Source organism: Chanos chanos, chromosome 3, assembly GCF_902362185.1.
Source record: "Chanos chanos chromosome 3, fChaCha1.1, whole genome shotgun sequence".
NCBI lineage: Eukaryota > Metazoa > Chordata > Actinopteri > Gonorynchiformes > Chanidae > Chanos > Chanos chanos.
In genome coordinates, this window is record NC_044497.1 from 566306 (window position 1) to 587500 (window position 21195).

The 21195-nt window shown below is 43.2% G+C and overlaps 2 protein-coding genes across 3 annotated transcripts in view; one reads left to right on the top strand and one right to left on the bottom strand.

Moving 5' to 3' along the window:
- The first annotated feature begins 11 nt into the window (after positions 1 to 11).
- anks3 (ankyrin repeat and sterile alpha motif domain containing 3) lies at positions 12 to 17581 on the top strand. The gene is given in 16 exon segments (XM_030769109.1): positions 12 to 46; positions 419 to 625; positions 1952 to 2150; positions 4068 to 4189; positions 4520 to 4601; positions 5255 to 5352; positions 6299 to 6483; positions 12364 to 12477; positions 12708 to 12820; positions 13074 to 13238; positions 13472 to 13596; positions 14367 to 14508; positions 15112 to 15340; positions 16836 to 16889; positions 16980 to 17074; positions 17386 to 17581. Coding segments are annotated over 14 exon segments (1890 nt in total). The 5' UTR covers positions 12 to 46; positions 419 to 449; the 3' UTR covers positions 17066 to 17074; positions 17386 to 17581.
- A 1003-nt stretch (positions 17582 to 18584) lies between these two features.
- Positions 18585 to 21195, bottom strand: part of wdr24 (WD repeat domain 24) — an 8773-nt gene continuing 6162 nt past the window's right edge. For both annotated transcript variants that reach the window (XM_030769913.1, XM_030769914.1), the window contains exons 8-12: positions 21043 to 21143; positions 20459 to 20563; positions 19792 to 20132; positions 19036 to 19220; positions 18585 to 18768 (exon numbers count right to left, since the gene is read on the bottom strand). In XM_030769913.1, the coding sequence (XP_030625773.1) occupies positions 18600 to 18768; positions 19036 to 19220; positions 19792 to 20132; positions 20459 to 20563; positions 21043 to 21143 (901 nt within the window). In that variant the 3' untranslated portion in view covers positions 18585 to 18599. The remainder of the gene's footprint in view (positions 18769 to 19035; positions 19221 to 19791; positions 20133 to 20458; positions 20564 to 21042; positions 21144 to 21195) is intronic.

A 21195-nucleotide genomic window follows, 5' to 3' on the forward strand; every position in this document is an offset into this window, starting at 1 on the left:
AGCCACGGGACTGCAGGAGTCCAGTCACTTCCACATATATATCTCTGTAGGTAAGAGATCCATTTTTGTAGTGCATTAAGTATAGATTTTGTGTCTATGATTATTTAATCTCAAAGTTAACACATTTTTACCTCTGTGAACTCAGTTACTCTTTTTGAAGAACGAGCCCACGGATTTAGGGTCGATAATTTAGCAAGTGAGCTAACAAGTTTACTGGATGTCCTGATGTTGTCCCTGAAAAAGTTAGCCAAGTTTTGCCACCAGCTAAAAGTCTCAGGACTGCACTGGCAACTCATGAAGCTCTTACTAAACTTTGTTTCGGCCCGATAAAGTCTGAGGTGGCGTACCGTTACATGTTTCACAACGTAACGGTTTCTTGGTACACTAAACAGATTGAAACGTCTTTACACTTTCACAGGGTCGGCTCTCAAATTTTCACCCGTGTGAGTATGTCGGAGTTGAGCGACGAGGCTAGTGAGTCTGAGCAGCTAGGAGCGAGTCTTTCCGTATGGTTTGCCGGCAGTGAAAGCTCCCTCATCCGGCCTGAAGAGTTGGACGTACCGCTGGACCTCCACACAGCCTGCTCTATCGGACAGTACGACGTGGTGGTGGAGTGTATCCGCAGGTACAGTCCTCCCGCTTTAAGCGCGACGAATGGGCAGATTCACGTGTTGTAGGACTCGGTATTATAAGGATTTCGCTCGATTTAGTGGGAACAGCGATGGTCCTTGTAACTCAAATTATTGCTGGACTGGTGCGCCCTCTTAAACTAGATGAACTCGAAGTAGCTTTCCCAGACATGGTTTACGTCTACATCATAAAAGTTTAGTATTTGTAAGGGAGTGCCATGAACACAATAGAAAAATAAGTAAAACCCTGGCAGTTAAAGATGAGTTAAAGGCTTGGACATTTGAGCTGTCAGGACAGTAGTTAGGGGTCAAGTTTAGGGGGGTGGTTTAGTTTGTGGCTGTAGAAGTAAGGGTTTCGTGGGAAAGGTGAGTCTTTAGGTGCTTCTAGAAGATATTCTCCCCTTTCTCATCTAATAAATGATATGCATCCTTCGGGGTGACTTTATAAGCACTCTGAGAGGTGTATTATTATGTATACTAATATGTGTCACAGCACAGAATGTAAATGCTCATCCTTACACATTTTAATAATTACTCGTTGTGCATTATTCACTCACTGGATGTTTTGTATTAAGTGTTTCCAGGATTGCTGAGAGAGATAGACCACCCAGTGTTGCTTAGGATGGTATTGCTTTGCCTACCACACCACCAGGTGGCACTGGATTGAGACTGATTAGTGATACATAGCTTGCCTTACAAATGGGATTCAAAAGTCATTTGACCAACTGTTGTAAATTATGGGATTTTAAGGAGGTCATTCATTACCATTACCATAGTGTTGGTATAGATTTCTTTACTGTTACCACAATGTTAACATAGATTTTATTACTGTTACCACAGTGTTAATATAGATTTCATTAACACTCCCACAGTGTGTATATAGATTTCAGTAACGTTTCCATGGAAATAGCATAAAGCCCACCTTGATTCCCACTGTCATACCTGTGGATTCCAGCGGAACACTGCAGTATGACTGCTGTCCCCGTTCCCATGATGCTCTCTGACTGTGACACTGTAGGGCATTAATGGATGTCAGAGTAACTTTAACACTATACCGTGTTACTGGATGTCTGACAGCTTTGAATAACACTTTACTCAGTCTCCAGTCTGATCTGACTCTGGTGTGTGTGTGTGTGTGTGTGTGTGTGTGTCTCTCTCTGCCCAACGCTGAATGACTATAAGAATGCAGCAGGAAACACACGCTCACAGTCGCTCACAGATGCTCTGGGCCTGCGTCATCTGTAAGACTGTCTAGTGATGGAGGACAGCATGTTAAAGTCACTCACATTCTCCTCTGTGTGTGTGTGTGTGTCTGTTTTCAGAAAAGAGGTGGACCTGGACGGTAAGAACATCGGGGGCTGGACGCCTCTGATGTATGCGGCGTACATTGGTCACGACAACATCGCTAACCTCCTCCTAGAGACGGGAGTTAACGTGAATGCTAGCACGGCTAAGGGGCTAACACCGCTAATGCTAGCCGCGAGCTGTGGGAACGAGAGTATCGCTTTCTTCCTGCTTCAGGTGAGAGCCACTCTGACAGGTGGTAATGTGTTAATGTTCAGGTGAGAGCCACTCTGACAGGTGGTAATGTGTTAATGTTCAGGTGAGAGCCACTCTGACAGGTGGTAATGTGTTAATGTTCAGGTGAGAGCCACTCTGACTGGTGTTAATGTTCAGCTGAGAGCCACTCTTGACAGGTGGTAATGTTCAGCTGAGAGCCACTCTTGACAGGTGGTAATGTTCAGGTGAGAGCCACTCTGACAGGTGTAAATGTTCAGGTGAGAGCCACTCTGACAGGTGTTAATGTTCAGGTGAGAGACACTCTTGACAGCTGGTAATGTTCAGGTGAGAGCCACTCTGACAGGTGTTAATGTTCAGGGGAGAGACACTCTGACAGGTGGTAATGTTCAGGTGAGAGACACTATGACAGGTGTTAATGTTCAGGTGAGAGCCACTCTGACAGGTGTTAATGTGTTAACGTTCAGGTGAGAGACACTCTGACAGGTGTAAATGTTCAGGTGAGAGCCACTCTGACAGGTGTTAATGTTCAGGTGAGAGACACTCTTGACAGCTGGTAATGTTCAGGTGAGAGCCACTCTGACAGGTGTTAATGTTCAGGGGAGAGACACTCTGACAGGTGGTAATGTTCAGGTGAGAGACACTATGACAGGTGTTAATGTTCAGGTGAGAGCCACTCTGACAGGTGTTAATGTGTTAACGTTCAGGTGAGAGACACTCTGACAGGTGTTAATGTTCAGGTGAGAGCCACTCTGACAGGTGTTAATGTTCAGCTGAGAGCCACTCTGACAGGTGCTAATGTGTTAATGTTCAGGTGAGAGACACTCTGACAGGTGTAAAGGTTCAGGTGAGAGCAAGTCTGACTGGTGTTAATGTTCAGGTGAGAGACACTCTGACAGGTGTTAATGTTCAGGTGAGAGACACTCTTGACAGGTGGTAATGTTCAGGTGAGAGACACTCTGACAGGTGCTAATGTGTTAATGTTCAGGTGAGAGACACTCTGACAGGTGTAAATGTTCAGGTGAGAGCCAGTCTGACAGGTGTTAATGTTCAGGTGAGAGACACTCTGACAGGTGCTAATGTTTTAATGTTCAGGTGAGAGACACTCTGACAGGTGCTAATGTGTTAATGTTCAGGTGAGAGACACTCTGACAGGTGATAATGTTCAGGTGAGAGCCACTCTGACAGGTGATAATGTTCAGGTGAGAGACACTCTGACAGGTGTAAATGTTCAGGTGAGAGACAGGGCACTGTTCGTGTGTGGAATTAAAAATGGAGATTGAGGCGTGAGTGGAGAAATGACCAGGGGCAGAGTGGGTTGTCCGTATGGAACAGATCCAACTGTTTCACAGCAAACACATCACAGGTGTTGTTTCCTTTTCGTGTGTGTCAGAAAATGCCGTGTGTGTAACTCCTACAGTCATTACCTTTGAAGTTCCGTCCTGTTTGACCTTGCAGTGACCCATTAGGACAGGCAGTGACAGGGGAAATCTGTAGGGTGACCATACGTCCCCCTTTCTCCCCGGACACGACCTCTTTTTTGGACCTAAAAAATGCATCCGGACGGGATTTCAAAATCGCCAAAAATGTCCAGGATGTGGCTGTAGCTGTCCACGGTGGCCATGCATTGTGTGTGCATTTGCGTTGCCTCGACCTTTTTCTTTAGGTCCCGCCCTCTGCCACGCCACCAATGGACGGTCACGTAGACTATCACACCATAAACATTCATTAAACTGCACCTCATTCATTACCGTTAACACCGTACAAGAGACCTTAATAAAGCCTTAACGCCACCTAAACTTAACGCCCCCTGAATGGAAAGAAATAAGGTCATTTTGCCACTGTTACTATGCCAACAGTATGTGTGACAGTACCGTGTTTTAAAGATTGTGATTGACTGATATGTTGTGTCTTCTAAAGCAAGGGGCGGAGCTGGAACGCAAGGATGCGCGTGGTTGGACGGCCTTGCTGCACAGTACGAGCACTGGACACCAACAGATGGTCAAATTTCTACTTGACAACCATGCAAACGCTAACGTAAAGTATGTTTTTCTCTGTTTTCCTGCATGTCCACATCTCTCTCCCTCTCCCTCTCTCCCTCCCTCTCCCTTTCTCTTTCTCTCTCTCTCTCTCCCTCTCTCTCTTTCTCTTTCTCTCTCTCTCTCTCCCTCCCTCTCTCCCTCCCTCTCCCTCTCCCTTTCTCTTTCTTTCCATCTCTCCCTCTCCCTCTTTCTCTTTCTCTCTCTCTCTCTCTCTCTCTCTCTCTCTGTCTCTCTCTCTCTCTCTCTCTCTGTCTCTCTCCCTCTCTCATTCTGTTTCTCTTTTTGTCTTCGAGTACTATTACAAATATAACCTGACCTTTGACCTCTCAGGGAGCCAGTGTCAGGATTCACTCCACTGATGGAGGCGGCAGCCTCTGGCCACGAGATTATCGTGCAGTATCTTCTGGACCATGTGAGTGTGTATGTCTGTGTATGTGTGTGTCTGTGTGAGTGAGTGTGTTTGTGTATGTGTGTGCGCGTGTGAGTGAGTGTCTGTGCGTGTATCTGTGTATGTGTGTGTCTGTGTGAGTGAGTGTGTGTGTGTGTATCTGTGTATGTGTGTGTGTGTATATGTGTTCATGTGTGTGTGTGTGTGTGTGTGTGAGTGTGTGTGTGTGTATATGTGTTCATGTGTGTGAGTGTGTGTGTGTATATGTGTTCGTGTGTGTGTGTGTGTGTGTGTGTGCGTGTGCTAACTCTTCTTGTTCTCACACTCCATCCCCTGGTTAACACTGTCAGTCCTAGTCTTCCACTGTAATGATCTCAGATCAAATCCTGTTTGATGGTTCACACTGCAAGTTTTAGCGTGTCACTCCAGATCAGCTAAGACCATGCTCTGACACATATCTGACATCCTAAAATGTCCTGTGTGTTCGGATGTCACGTCTAATCTATGGGCCTGTCGTGAAACACGCCTGCACAGGGCGTCAGCTCCTGTCTCAGGTGGTGTGCAGACCATTAGCAATTTGTGATGCAGGAGCAGATGAAGAAGAGCAGAATTTCTGTTGTGTTTCTTCTTGTGTGTGTGTGTGTGTGTGTGTGTGTGTGTGTGTGTGTGAGAGACAGGGTGTGAGAGTTGATGAGAAGAATACTAAAGGTGAAACGGCTCGGGCATTAGCCATGATGTACGGTCACACCAAGATCACCAGTCTGATAGACATGCAGTCTAAACCAGGTAACACACTCACACACACACACTCACACACACACACACACAGAGCCTTACTGCAAGGTTTAATCAGACTGTCAGCACTTTTTTACCCCATTAGCTTTGTCCCTTCTCTGTATGCACAGCTGTGTTTGAGGAGTTGAGTTGGCCTGAGGATTCAGACAGTACTGATGCAGTGTTATGTAATATAATGTAGTGTGATGCAGTGTAAGGTAATATAATGTGATGTAATGTAGTGTGATGCAGTGTAAGGTAATGTAATGTGATGTAATGTAGTGTGATGCAGTGTAAGGTAATGTAGTGTGATGTAATGTAGTGTGATGCAGTGTAAGGTAATATAATGTGATGTAATGTAGTGTGATGCAGTGTAAGGTAATATAATGTGATGTAATGTAGTGTGATGCAGTGTAAGGTAATGTAATCTGATGTAATGTAGTGTGATGCAGTGTAAGGTAATATAATGTGATGTAATGTAGTGTGATGCAGTGTAAGGTAATATAATGTGATGTAATGTAGTGTGATGCAGTGTAAGGTAATATAATGTGATGTAATGTAGTGTGATGCAGTGTAAGGTAATGTAGTGTGATGCAGTGTAAGGTAATATAATGTGATGTAATGTAGTGTGATGCAGTGTAAGGTAATGTAATGTGATGTAATGTAGTGTGATGCAGTGTAAGGTAATATAATGTGATGTAATGCAGTGTGATGCAGTGTAAGGTAATGTAGTGTGATGTAATGTAGTGTGATGCAGTGTAAGATAATATAATGTGATGTAATGTAGTGTGATGCAGTGTAAGGTAATATAATGTGATGTAATGTAGTGTGATGCAGTGTAAGATAATATAATGTGATGTAATGTAGTGTGATGCAGTGTAAGGTAATATAATGTGATGTAATGTAGTGTGATGCAGTGTAAGGTAATGTAATGTGATGTAATGTAGTGTGATGCAGTATAAGGTAATGTAATGTAATGTATCTGTGTGTACAGGTGTGCTTGAGGAGTTGAGTTCATCTGAGGATTCAGACAGTGCTCTTCCCCGGCGGTCGGCACACACCAGGAACCGTGGACCCAGTATTCACGACGGACCTCAGGCTATAGCACGCTTCCGAGTCAGGCCAAAACACGGTACACACACACACACACACACACACACACACACGTACACGCAGCGTTCATAATGGGCCCACTGGATATGGTGTAGTATGTTCCAGTTTAATGCAGTGTAATATAGTAATAATGTTATATAATGTAATATTTTGTAATGCAATATTATGTGGTGTAGTGTAATGTAGTGCAGTGTAATGTAGTGTAGTGTGACGTATTGTAGTGTAATGTAGTGTAGTGTAGTGTAATGTAGTGTAATGCAGTGTAATGCAGTGTATTGTAGTGTATTGTAGTGTAATGTAGTGTAATGTAGTGTATTGTAGTGTAGTGTGTGTAGTGTAGTGTATTGTAGTGTAATGTAATGCAGTGTATTGTAGTGTAATGTAGTGTATTGCAGTGTAATGTAGTGTAATGTAGTGTAGTGTGTAGTGTAATGTAGTGTAGTGTATTGTAGTGTAATGTAGTGTATTGTAGTGTAATGTAGTGTAGTGTAATGTAGTGTAATGTATTGTAGTGTAATGTAGTGTATTGTAGTGTAATGTAGTGTATTGTAGTGTAGTGTAATGTAGTGTAGTGTAGTGTGTGTAGTGTAATGTAGTGTAGTGTAATGTAGTGTATTGTAGTGTAGTGTAATGCAGTGTAATGTAGTGTATTGTTGTGTAGTGTAGTGTGTGTAGTGTAGTGTATTGTAGTGTATTGTAGTGTATTGTAGTGTAATGTAGTGTAGTGTATTGTAGTGTATTGTAGTGTAGTGTATTGTAGTGTAATGTAGTGTATTGTAGTGTAATGTAGTGTATTGTAGTGTAATGTAGTGTAGTGTGTGTAGTGTAATGTAGTGTAGTGTAGTGTGTGTAGTGTAATGTAGTGTAGTGTAATGTAGTGTAATGTATTGTAGTGTAATGTAGTGTATTGTAGTGTAATGTAGTGTATTGTAGTGTAGTGTAATGTAGTGTAGTGTAGTGTGTGTAGTGTAATGTAGTGTAGTGTAATGTAGTGTATTGTAGTGTAGTGTAATGCAGTGTAATGTAGTGTATTGTTGTGTAGTGTAGTGTGTGTAGTGTAGTGTAATGTAGTGTAATGTAGTGTAGAGTAGTGTAGTGTATTGTAGTGTATTGTAGTGTAGTGTATTGTAGTGTAATGTAGTGTATTGTAGTGTAATGTAGTGTATTGTAGTGTAATGTAGTGTAGTGTGTGTAGTGTAATGTAGTGTAGTGTGTGTAGTGTAATGTAGTGTAGTGTAATGTAGTGTATTGTAGTGTATTGTAGTGTAATGTAGTGTATTGTAGTGTAATGTAGTGTAGTGTGTGTAGTGTAATGTAGTGTAGTGTGTGTAGTGTAGTGTAATGCAGTGTAATGTAGTGTATTGTTGTGTAGTGTAGTGTAGTGTGTGTAGTGTAGTGTATTGTAGTGTATTGTAGTGTAATGTAGTGTAGTGTATTGTAGTGTATTGTAGTGTAGTGTATTGTAGTGTAATGTAGTGTATTGTAGTGTAATGTAGTGTATTGTAGTGTAATGTAGAGTAGTGTAATGTAGTGTAATATAGTGTAGTGTGTGTAGTGTATTGTAGAGTAGTGTAATGTAGTGTAATATAGTGTATTGTAGTGTATTGTAGTGTAGTGTATTGTAGTGTAATGTATTGTAGTGTAATGTAGTGTAATGTAATGTAGTGTAATGTAGTGTAATGAAGTGTAATGTAGTGTAGTGTAATGTACTGTATTGTAGTGTAATGTAGTGTAGTGTGTGTAGTGTAATGTAGTGTAGTGTGTGTAGTGTAATGTAGTGTAGTGTGTGTAGTGTAATGTAGTGTAGTGTAATGTAGTGTAGTGTAATGTAGTGTATTGTAGTGTATTGTAGTGTAGTGTAGTGTATTGTAGTGTAATGTAGTGTAATGAAGTGTAATGTAGTGTATTGTAGTGTAGTGTAGAGTAGTGTAGTGTAGTGTAGTGTAGTGTAGTGTAATGTAGTGTAATGAAGTGTAATGTAGTGTATTGTAGTGTAATGTAATGTAATGTAGTGTATTGTAATGTATTGTAGTGTAATGTAATGTAATGTAGTGTATTGTAATGTAGTGTATTGTAGTGTAATGTAGTGTAATGAAGTGTAGTGTAATGTAGTGTAGTGTAATGTAGTGTAGTGTAATGTGGTGTAGTGTAGTGTAATGTAGTGTAGTGTATTGTAATGTAGTGTATTGTAGTGTAATGTAGTGTAATGAAGTGTAGTGTAATGTAGTGTAGTGTAATGTAGTGTAGTGTCATGTGGTGTAGTGCAGTGTAGTGTAATGTGGTGTAGTGTAATGTGGTGTAGTGCAGTGTAGTGTAGTGTAATGTGGTGTAGTGCAGTGTAGTGTAATGTAGTGTAGTGAAATGTGGTGTAATGTAGTGTAGTGTAATGTGGTGTAGTGTAATGTAGTGTAATGTAGTGTAGTGTAATGAAGTGTAATGTAGTGTAATGAAGTGTAGTGTAATGTGGTGTAGTGCAGTGTAGTGTAATGTAGTGTAATGAAGTGTAGTGTAATGTAGTGTAATGTAGTGTAATGAAGTGTAGTGTAATGTAGTGTAATGTAGTGTAGTGTAATGTAGTGCAGTGTAATGTAGTGTAGTGTAATGTGGTGTAGTGCAGTGTAGTGTAATGTGGTGTAGTGTAATGTGGTGTAGTGTAATGTGGTGTGGTGTAATGTGGTGTAGTGCAGTGTAGTGTAATGTAATGTAATGTAGTGTAGTGTAATGTAGTGTAGTGTAATGTAGTGTATTGTAGTGTAATGTAGTGTAATGTAGTGTAGTGTGTAGTGTAATGTAGTGTAGTGTAATGTAGTGTAATGAAGTGTAATGAAGTGTAGTGTAATGTGGTGTAGTGCAGTGTAGTGTAATGTGGTGTGGTGTAATGTGGTGTAGTGCAGTGTAGTGTAATGTAATGTAATGTAGTGTAGTGTAATGTAGTGTAATGTAGTGTAATGTAGTGTAATGAAGTGTAGTGTAATGTGGTGTAGTGTAGTGTAGTGTAGTGTGGTGTAGTGTGGTGTAGTGTAGTGTAGTGTAATGTAGTGTAGTGTAGTGCAGTGTAGTGTAGTGTGGTGTAGTGTAATGTGGTGTAGTGTAGTGTAATGTAGTGTAGTGTAGTGTAGTGTAATGTGGTGTAGTGTAATGTGGTGTAGTGTAGTGTAGTGTAGTGCAGTGTAGTGAAGTGCAGTGTAATGTAGTGTAGTGTGGTGTGGTGTAGTGTAATGTGGTGTAGTGTGGTGTAGTGTAATGTAATGTAATGTAGTGTAGTGTAATGTAGTGTAATGTAGTGTAATGAAGTGTAGTGTAATGTGGTGTAGTGTAGTGTAGTGTAGTGTAGTGTAGTGTAATGTAGTGTAGTGTAATGTGGTGTAGTGTAATGTGGTGTAGTGTAGTGTAGTGTAGTGTAGTGTAGTGCAGTGTAGTGAAGTGCAGTGTAATGTAGTGTAGTGTGGTGTGGTGTAGTGTAATGTGGTGTAGTGCAGTGTAGTGTAATGTAATGTAATGTAGTGTAGTGTAATGTAGTGTAATGTAGTGTAATGAAGTGTAGTGTAATGTGGTGTAGTGTAGTGTAGTGTAGTGTAGTGTAGTGTAGTGTAATGAAGTGTAATGAAGTGTAGTGTAATGTGGTGTAGTGTAGTGTAGTGTGGTGTAGTGTGGTGTAGTGTAGTGTAGTGTAATGTAGTGTAGTGCAGTGTAGTGTAGTGTGGTGTAGTGTAATGTGGTGTAGTGTAGTGTAGTGTAGTGTAGTGTAGTGTAGTGTAGTGTGGTGTAGTGTGGTGTAGTGTAGTGTAGTGTAATGTAGTGTAGTGCAGTGTAGTGTAGTGTGGTGTAGTGTAATGTGGTGTAGTGTAGAGTAGTGTAGTGTAGTGCAGTGTAGTGAAGTGCAGTGTAATGTAGTGTAGTGTGGTGTGGTGTAGTGTAATGTGGTGTAGTGCAGTGTAGTGTAATGTGGTGTAGTGTAATGTGGTGTAGTGCAGTGTAATGTAGTGTAATGTAGTGTAGTGTAGTGCAGTGTAGTGTAGTGTGGTGTAGTGTAATGTAGTGTAGTGTAGTGTAGTGTAATATAGTGTAGTGTAGTGTAATATAGTGTAGTGCAGTGTAGTGTAGTGTGGTGTAGTGTAATGTGGTGTAGTGTAGTGTAATGTGGTGTAGTGTAGTGTAATGTGGTGTAGTGTAATGTGGTGTAGTGCAGTGTAATGAAGTGTAGTGTAATGTAGTGTAGTGTAATGTGGTGTAGTGCAGTGTAGTGTAATGAAGTGCAGTGTAGTGTAATGAAGTGTAGTGTAATGTGGTGTAGTGTAGTGTAATGTGGTGTAGTGCAGTGTAGTGTAGTGTAGTGTAGTGTAATGTGGTGTAGTGTAATGTGGTGTAGTGCAGTGTAGTGCAGTGTAGTGTAATGTAGTGTAGTGTAATGTGGTGTAGTGTAGTGTATGTAATGTGGTGTAGTGCAGTGTAGTGTAGTGTAGTGTAGTGTAATGTGGTGTAGTGTAATGTGGTGTAGTGCAGTGTAATGAAGTGTAGTGTAATGTAGTGTAGTGTAATGTGGTGTAGTGTAGTGTAATGTGGTGTAGTGTAATGTGGTGTAGTGTAATGTGGTGTAGTGTAGTGTAATGTGGTGTAGTGTAATGTAGTGTAGTGTAATGTGGTGTAGTGTAGTGTAATGTGGTGTAGTGCAGTGTAGTGTAGTGTAGTGTAGTGTAATGTGGTGTAGTGTAATGTGGTGTAGTGCAGTGTAATGAAGTGTAGTGTAATGTGGTGTAGTGTAGTGTAATGTGGTGTAGTGTAGTGTAATGTGGTGTAGTGTAGTGTAATGTGGTGTAGTGCAGTGTAGTGTAGTGTAGTGTAGTGTAATGTGGTGTAGTGTAATGTGGTGTAGTGCAGTGTAATGAAGTGTAGTGTAATGTAGTGTAGTGTAATGTGGTGTAGTGTAGTGTAATGTAGTGTAGTGTAATGTGGTGTAGTGTAGTGTAATGTGGTGTAGTGTAGTGTAATGTGGTGTAGTGTAATGTGGTGTAGTGTAGTGTAATGTGGTGTAGTGCAGTGTAGTGTAGTGTAGTGTAATGTGGTGTAGTGTAATGTGGTGTAGTGCAGTGTAATGAAGTGTAGTGTAATGTAGTGTAGTGTAATGTGGTGTAGTGTAGTGTAATGTGGTGTAGTGTAGTGTAATGTGGTGTAGTGTAATGTGGTGTAGTGCAGTGTAATGAAGTGTAGTGTAATGTAGTGTAGTGTAATGTGGTGTAGTGTAGTGTAATGTGGTGTAGTGTAGTGTAATGTGGTGTAGTGTAATGTGGTGTAGTGTAGTGTAATGTGGTGTAGTGCAGTGTAGTGTAGTGTAGTGTAGTGTAATGTGGTGTAGTGTAGTGTAGTGTAGTGTAGTGTAATGTGGTGTAGTGTAATGTGGTGTAGTGCAGTGTAGTGTAGTGTAATGTAGTGTAGTGTAATGTGGTGTAGTGTAGTGTAGTGTAGTGTAGTGTAATGTGGTGTAGTGTAGTGTAGTGTAGTGTAGTGTAATGTGGTGTAGTGTAATGTGGTGTAGTGCAGTGTAGTGTAGTGTAATGTAGTGTAGTGTAATGTGGTGTAGTGTAGTGTAATGTGGTGTAGTGTAGTGTAGTGTAGTGTAGTGTAGTGTAATGTGGTGTAATGTAGTGTAGTGTAATGTGGTGTAGTGTAGTGTAATGTGGTGTAGTGCAGTGTAGTGTAGTGTAGTGTAGTGTAATGTGGTGTAGTGTAATGTGGTGTAGTGCAGTGTAATGAAGTGTAGTGTAATGTAGTGTAGTGTAATGTGGTGTAGTGTAGTGTAATGTGGTGTAGTGTAGTGTAGTGTAATGTGGTGTAGTGTGGTGTAGTGTAATGTAATGTGGTGTAGTGCAGTGTAGTGTAATGTAGTGTGGTCTTTTGACAGAGCTCCCTGGCTATATGACATTCCCTGACATCGGCGATCAAAACGAGGGAATCTGTAACCGTGATGTCACTTCCCCCATTAATGAACTGGACGGCCAGAGTAACAGCAGCAGAGGTACTGGCCCCCCTCTGTCCACACACACACACACATACCCACACATATACACACACACACACACACACACACATACACACACACACTCTCTCACCCACACACAAACATATACACATACACAAGCACACACGCACACACACACACACACTGCTTCTGTCAAACTCAAACACTGTCTTACTGCACTCTCTCCCCCATCTTCTGGGTTGTGTGTGTACTGTGTGTGTGTGTAGATGAGCTGTATTTTGATAATGACATGCTGACCATGCGGAGCAGCAGTAGCAGCAGTGAGGGTTTACCTCAGCTATTAGGACTCAGCCGCGAAGCATCGCTGGAAAGCAACGAGGTAACCATGACGACCATGTCCGTCTCATCACCCTGGCAGCACTGCCCTCTGCTTGAACAGCCCATTTTACCAGGCCTCAGTCTCACTCTCTCTCTCACTCTCTCTCTCTCTCTCTCTCTCTCTCTCACTCTCTCTCTCAGATGACCAGGCCTCTCTCTCACTCTCTCTCTCTCAGATGACCAGGCCTCTCTCTCACTCTCTCTCTCAGATGACCAGGTCACTCTCTCACTCTCTCTCTCACTCTCTCTCTCAGGACTCTGATCCAGCCAAGAGGAGCTGCCCCCGACGGACAAACAAACCCCATCACTCCAAAGGCAAGAGTCGCCATAGCAACAGCGACTCCGGCCATCCCAGTGGCAGGGGGAACTCTGGGATACATACCCACTCAGCCTATCCTCCCTCTTACACAGGACCCAAGGTGAGAGAGTGTGTGTGTGTGTGTGTGTGTGTGTGTGTGTGTGTGTGTGTGCGCCCGCACATGAGCGTTAGTGTGTGTGTGTTGCGTGTGTTGTGTGTGTGTGTGTGTGTGTCTGTGTTGCGTGTGTTGTGTGTGTGTGTGTCTGTGTTGCGTGTGTTGTGTGTGTGTGTGTGTCAGTAATGTGTGTTGTGTGTGTCAGTAACGTGTGTCAGTAATCTGTGTGTGTGTTGTAGGATCTGGCGGAGTTTCTGGAGCAGATTGGATTCAGTAAATATCTCCCCCTGCTGGAGGAGCAGGATATTGACCTGCGAATCTTCCTCACGCTCACAGAGAACGACCTCAAAGAGATCGGCATCACGTAAGTCTGTTCTCTCGCTCCCTCTCAGCTTATCACACACTCTTTATCTCTCACGCTCTGACACTCTTTATCTCTAACACTCTTTATCTCTCACACTCTTCATCTCTCACACTCTTTATCTCTCACACTCTTTATCTCTCACGCTCTGACACTCTTTATCTCTCACACTCTTCATCTCTCACGCTCTCACACTCTTTATCTCTCACACTCTTCATCTCTCACACTCTTTATCTCTCACGCTCTGACACTCTTTATCTCTCACACTCTTCATCTCTCACACTCTTTATCTCTAACACTCTTTATCTCTCACGCTCTGACACTCTTTATCTCTCACACTCTTTATCTCTCACGCTCTCACACTCTTTATCTCTCACGCTCTGACACTCTTTATCTCTCACGCTCTCACACTCTTTATCTCTAACACTCTTTATCTCTCACACTCTTTATCTCTCACACTCTTCATCTCTCACACTCTTTATCTGTCACACCCTTTATCTCTCACACTCTGACACTCTTTATCTCTCACGCTCTGACACTCTTTATCTCTCACGCTCTGACACTCTTTATCTCTCACACTCTGACACTCTTTATCTCTCACACTCTTTATCTCTTTATCTCTCACAGTCTTTTATCTCTCACACTCACACACTCTTGCTCTTTTACAGTTAGTTATTTGGTGGAAACTGTTGTCCAAAACAGCTTCTTTTCTCTGTCTCACCCATTCATCTGTCTTTCTCTGTATCTGTCTGTCTGTCTCTGTCTGAGTCCAGGCTGTTCGGGCCGAAGAGGAAGATGACTTCGGCGATAGCGCGGTGGCATAGCAGCGCTCGACCTCCCAGTGACGCTCTGGAGCAGGCCTACGCCGACCAGCTGGAGGCCGAGATGCAGGAGATGGCCATTCAGTTACACAAGGTACACATGACCACATATAAAGTGTGTATATACAGTACATTACATACAGTATGAATGGCAGTCGGCTACACATGGTTGTTCTTTATAATAATTAATATGATACTACATGAGACACTACATAACAGACACAACTCTTACAATGCTGCACAAACACAACAGTAACAGTTACAGTACTACACAAACAATATGTTAACAGTTAGAATGTGTCTGTGTGGATCTGTTTGTGTGTGTGTGTGTGTGTGTGTGTGTGTGTGTGCGCGCGGGTGTGTGTGTGTGCGCGGGTGTGTGTGTGTGCGTGCGTGTGTGTGTGTGCGTGTGTGTCTGTGTGTGTGTGCGTGTGTTTGTGTGGGCGTGTGTGTCTGTGTGCGTGTCTGTGTGTGTATGTGCGTGTGTGTGTGTGTGTCTGTGTGTGTGTGCGTGTGTGTGCGTGCGTGTGTGTGTGTGTGTGTGGGCGTGTGTGTCTGTGTGTGTGTGCGTGTGTGTGCGTGTGTGCGTGCGTGTGTGTGTGTGTGTGTGTGTCTGTGTGTGTGTCTGTGTGTCTGTGTGCGTGTCTGTGTGTGTATGTGCGTGTGTGTGTGTGTATGTGCGTGTGTGTGTGTGCAGCGCTGTGCAGAGGTGGAGAGTTTGCAGGGGCAGGTCTCTCAGGAGAAGGAGTTGCGTGCAGTGATAGAGGGGTGTCTTATGGAGGAGAAGATGGCGTGGAGGAGTGTGCAGGGAGAACTGAAGGAGAACCTCAGACGAGTGCAGGCGCTCAGCACAGTCCTGGACACACTCTGCTCCTCACACACACACCTCACCAGCCGTATCCATGACAACAGCAAACAGGCTCCAGGTAAAGCAGTGTAGAGACTGAGAGTCTGAACGCTGAGTGACGCTGACACGTACTGAATAATCTAATGTACTTAATCTACATGCACGTACTGAATAACCTAATGTACTTAATGTACATGCACATACTGAATAATCTAATGTACTTAATGTACATACACGTACTGAATAATCTAATGTACTTAATGTATATGCACGTACTGAATAATCTAATGTACTTAATGTACGTACACGTTCTGAATAATCTACTGTACTTAATGTACATAGACGTACTGAATAATCTAATGTACTTCATGTACATGCATGTACTGAATAATCTAATGTACTTAATGTACATGCACGTACTGAATAATCGAATGTACTTAATGTACGTACACGTACTGAATAATCGAATGTACTTAATGTACGTACACGTACTGAATAATCTAATGTACTTAATGTATATACACGTACTGAATAATCTAATATACTTCATGTACATGCATGTACTGAATAATCTAATGTACTTAATGTACGTACACGTACTGAATAATCTAATGTACTTAATGTACATACACGTACTGAATAATCTAATGTACTTAATGTACATGCACGTACTGAATAATCTAATGTACTTAATGTACATGCACGTACTGAATAATCGAATGTACTTAATGTACGTACACGTACTGAATAATCTAATGTTCTTAATGTACGTACACGTAATGAATAATCGAATGTACTTAATGTAAATACACGTACTGAATAATCTAATGTACTTAATGTAAATACACGTACTGAATAATCTAATGTACTTAATGTACATACACGTACTGAATAATCTAATGTACTTAATGTACATGCACATACTGAATAATCTAATGTACTTAATGTACGTACACGTACTGAATAATCTAATGTACTTAATGTACATACACGTACTGAATAATCTAATGTACTTAATGTATATACACGTACTGAATAATCTAATATACTTAATGTACATACACGTACTGAATAATCTAATGTACTTAATGTATATACACGTACTGAATAATCTAATGTACTTAATGTACATGCACGTACTGAATAATCCAATGTACTTAATGTACATACACGTACTGAATAATCGAATGTACTTAATGTATATACACGTACTGAATAATCTAATGTACTTAATGTACATGCATGTACTGAATAATCTAATGTACTTAATGTACATGCACATACTGAATAATCTAATGTACTTAATGTACATACACGTACTGAATAATCGAATGTACTTAATGTATATACACGTACTGAATAATCGAATGTACTTAATGTACATGCACGTACTGAATAATCTAATGTACTTAATGTATATACACGTACTGAATAATCTAATGTACTTAATGTATATACACGTACTGAATAATCTAATGTACGTACACGTACTGAATAACGCATCGACAAATGTCTGTTACTCTGCAAAGCTTCCATTTTTTTCTCTCTCTCTCCCTCCCTCTCTCTCTTTTTAGATGAGGCTATGGTGGATTTGCTGTCTAAACTGGGGTCCTGTGAGGAGGAGCTGGGTAAGACAGTCACGGAACTCTCTCTGTACAACTCAAATCTCACATGATTGGCCATGTAAAGAGACACCTGTGTGTGTGTGTGTGTATTAGCTCAAGGTCTGCGATTGGTCTGTGAGAATCTGCAGCGTCTCATTGGACCAGAGAAGACATCTGAGCGTTGGGAGGAGGAGTCCTAGCGCTGGCGGGTGAGTCACAGCATCGCACTCGCCGAGTCTGGACCCGTGGTCCGGATCTAGGTTTGGACCTGTAGTCTGGCTCTGGTTTGGACCCGTGGTCCGGATCTAGGTTTGGACCTGTAGTCTGGGTCTGGTTTGGACCCGTGGTCCGGATCTAGGTTTGGACCTGTAGTCTGGCTCTGGTTTGGACCTGTGGTCTGACTTTGGGTTTGGACCTGTAGTCTGGCTCTGGTTTGGACCTGTGGTCTGGGTCTGGTTTGGACCCGTGGTCTGACTTTGGGTTTGGGTCTGTAGTTTGTGTGTGTGTGTGTATTTTTCAGGAATTCCTGAGCTTTACTGACGGAGGGCGACAGAAGTGCCCTGGACACACACGCGCGCGCGCGGCCGCGGCCGTCCGCAGAGAGACGGACAGCAAACAAAGCCGCTCAGCAGACACACTGGCTCCACAGAGAGGAGTGAACACAGAGAGGAGTGAACACAGGCAGAGAGGAGGAGACAGAGAGAGAGAAGGAGAGACAGAGAGAGAGAAGGAGCAGTTAAACGACAAGCAGGCGGGGGGTCCCCGTGCCTGTGCTTTGGTCACACCGAACTGCATCATGGGAGTACAGGTCCAACCTATCAGAGCTAGCCTTATCCTCATGGGGGGAGGGGCCAGAGACTGTCATAAAAGACAGATTCTTAAACACCCAGATAAATGCACACACTCAGACACACTGGGCTTTAATCTCCTGGAATCTGTTATTTTAAAATGAACTGTAACTGTGTTGTAATTTAAATCCAAACCTGATGTATTGTTGTGTGGGTCTGTGTTTAACTACAACAGACATAATAAAATACTTACTCAGCTGGTCTCAGACGTCTGTTTCATAATCCATCACACCCGTCCATCTCAGCTGTGTCTCTCATCAGTTTTAATGTGTGAAAAGGAGTTTTCCAGCTTAAAGTGAATTTCCTGTAGTCTGAGCTGTGACCTCTGTACATAATGAGTTGAGTGATCAGGGTCAGGGTCAGGGTCAAGGTTAATGAGAATTCCCTTCTCTTTGGGGAAATGTCTCCGAGTGTGAAGAGCCTCCCAGAGCCAGAGAACATCACAGAGAGTAGGCAGAAATCACAGAGAGAGGGTAAATATGGTAAAGATGTTTATTTACAGTGTAACAGAAACACAGTGTACACATCATCAAACCTCCATCTTTCCTTCATTCAGAGCCGATTATTCATCTTCAAAAATAAAATATTTTTTTCCCACACGGAAAATATGACTGATTCAGTCCAGGAGGAATTCACGAATCACAAGCGTTACCCACTGTGTGTGTGTGTGTGTGTCTTTGTGTGCGTCTGTGTGTGTGCGTCTGTGTATGTATGTCTGTGTGTGTGTACGTATGTGTGTATGGGTGTCTGTGTCTGTGTGTGTGTATGTATGTATGTGTATGTGTGTGTGTGTGTCTGTGTCTGTGTGTGTGTATGTATGTATGTGTGTATGTGTGTGTGTGTGTGTGTGTGTGTATGTATGGGCGTGTGTGTGTGTGTGTGTGTGTCAGGTGTATTCACACTGATGGCCACAGGCGGCTGGGCAGTATGTGGAGTTCCTGAGCCAGTCCATGATGTGAGTCAGGTGCCCGCCGTGACTGCAGCCCTGGCACCAAACGAACACCCCCTTCACCACGTGGTGGCACACAGCACACACACTCGCACACTGGTGACACCTGGGACAGGAAAACACACACACACACACGCTGCTATTAGAGACTGAGGGTGGTGAGGTGTGAGAGAGAACATGAGTGATGAACTGAAGTATGGCGGGAGAGACTTTGATTGGCCATTTGCTGGACTAGGCGTTAAGTGTTGAGGGTGACAGGTCAAAGGTCGGCAGCTGGGGCCAGCAGTGTAGCTGCTGAGGTTGGTCTGGGTTGAGTGTGAGATGGGCAGGATGTGAGAGGTGAAAGGTGAAAGGTGAGAGGTGAGAGGCATACCTGTCACAGATCCAGCCGCGGTTGTTCATTGGCCGTTTGCAGTTGCTGCAGTTGATGTGGAGGGTGGTGGAGGCCTGGTTCAGACAGCTAATGGCTCCGCACGTGCTCAGTTTAATCACCTCATTAGACACATTCCACAACTCAAACCTCTGCAGCAGGTCAATGTAAGACATGTACCAGTGCTCCTGTAACACACACACACACACACACGTCATACAGTATACAGGTCAATGTAAGACATGTACCAGTGCTCCTGTAACACACATACACATCATACAGTATACAGGTCAATGTAAGACATGTACCAGTGCTCCTGTAACACACACACACACACACACACACATCATACAGTATACAGGTCAATGTAAGACATGTACCAGTGCTCCTGTAACACACATACACATCATACAGTATACAGGTCAATGTAAGACATGTACCAGTGCTCCTGTAACACACACACACACGTCATACAGTATACAGGTCAATGTAAGACATGTACCAGTGCTCCTGTAACACACACACACACGTCATACAGTATACAGGTCAATGTAAGACATGTACCAGTGCTCCTGTAACACACACACACACGTCATACAGTATACAGTACACACACTCTTCAAACCCTCACACTAAACATTCTACACACATATTACACGACACACACACATAACGGATTTCATAAACGCACTTTACATACTGCACACACATTACGCTCTTTTCTAACACACACACACACACACGCCCAGACTCTCTCACCTGTGTCAGCTCGTCGATCTCTCTGCGGATTCGGTCGCCAAGGACGATGAGAACAGACACAGCCATTTGGACGTCGCCCTGCTCTGCATAGTAACGCAGCATAGCGATGACGACCGGGCTGAAGAAGGCGGGAGGGAGGTGCGGCGGGAAGAGGAGGGAAGAGGAGACAGAAATGAGGCTGAAAGATTCCATGGGCGTCAGACACGTCGCCTCCGCCTCACTCCCGCTCACGTGAGGAGATTCCGGTTTTTCTGTCAGCGGCTCCGGAGCTGAGGGGTGGTCCACTATCTCATGACGCAGTGGGAACGCCTCCTGAGGGAGGGAAAACTCCGCCTCCTCCGCTGAGGGGAGGAGTCACAGACACCAGAATTACAGACACATGACAGCGGATTCGGGGAAGATCATGTTTGTCGTCTGTGTGTGTGTGTGTGTGTGTCGTCTGTGTGTGTGTGTGTCGTCTGTGTGTGTGTGTGTGTGCGCGTGCATGTGTGTCTGTGTGCTTGTGTGCATGCACATGTGTGTGTGTGTGTGCGCGCGTGTGTGTGTGTGTGTGTGTGCGCGCATGTGTGTGTGTGCTTGTGTCTTTGTGTGTGTGTGTGTGTCGTCTGTCGTCTGTGTGCGCATGTGTGTGTGTGCACGTGTGTGTGTGTGTGTTAGGGACACTAACCCGCCTGGTTTTCATGTTCCATGGAGTAAAGATCATCGTCGTCCAGCTCTGCATCTCCAAACAAATACTCAGCCTGTCCCTCACTGCCCTCAGTCTCCTCATTATCTACACACACACAAATACACACGCACACGCACACATACGCACGCAAACACAAACACACACACACACACACACGCACGCACACACAAACACACACACATACGCACGCACACACACACGCACACACACAAATACACACGCACACACACACAAACACACACACATACGCACGCACACACGCGCGCGCGCGCACACACACACACACACACAAAGGATAATGATCATAAAGAGAGTCTATCCTAACATAACTCAATAACACTGTTAAGTGTTACTGCGGATTTGACTCTGTGTGTGTGTGTGTGTGTGTGTGCGCGTGTGTATGTGTGTATATATGTGTGTGTGTGTGTGTGTGTATTTACCCTCTGTAGTGTTTAGGTTGTGTGTGTGTGTGTGTGTATTTACCCTCTGTAGTGTTCAGGTTGTGTGTGTGTGTGTGTGTGTATTTACCCTCTGTAGTGTTCAGGTTGTGTGTCTATATTTACCCTCTGTAGTGTTCAGGTTGGAGTCCAGGTTGTGGATGTTGTCCTGTCTGTTCTCTTTGTTTCTCTCAGTCAAAGCAGAGCTCATCTCCTTCATACTAAAACTTCACAACACAAAACTACAACAGTTACCATGACAACCCCACTTCCCACTTC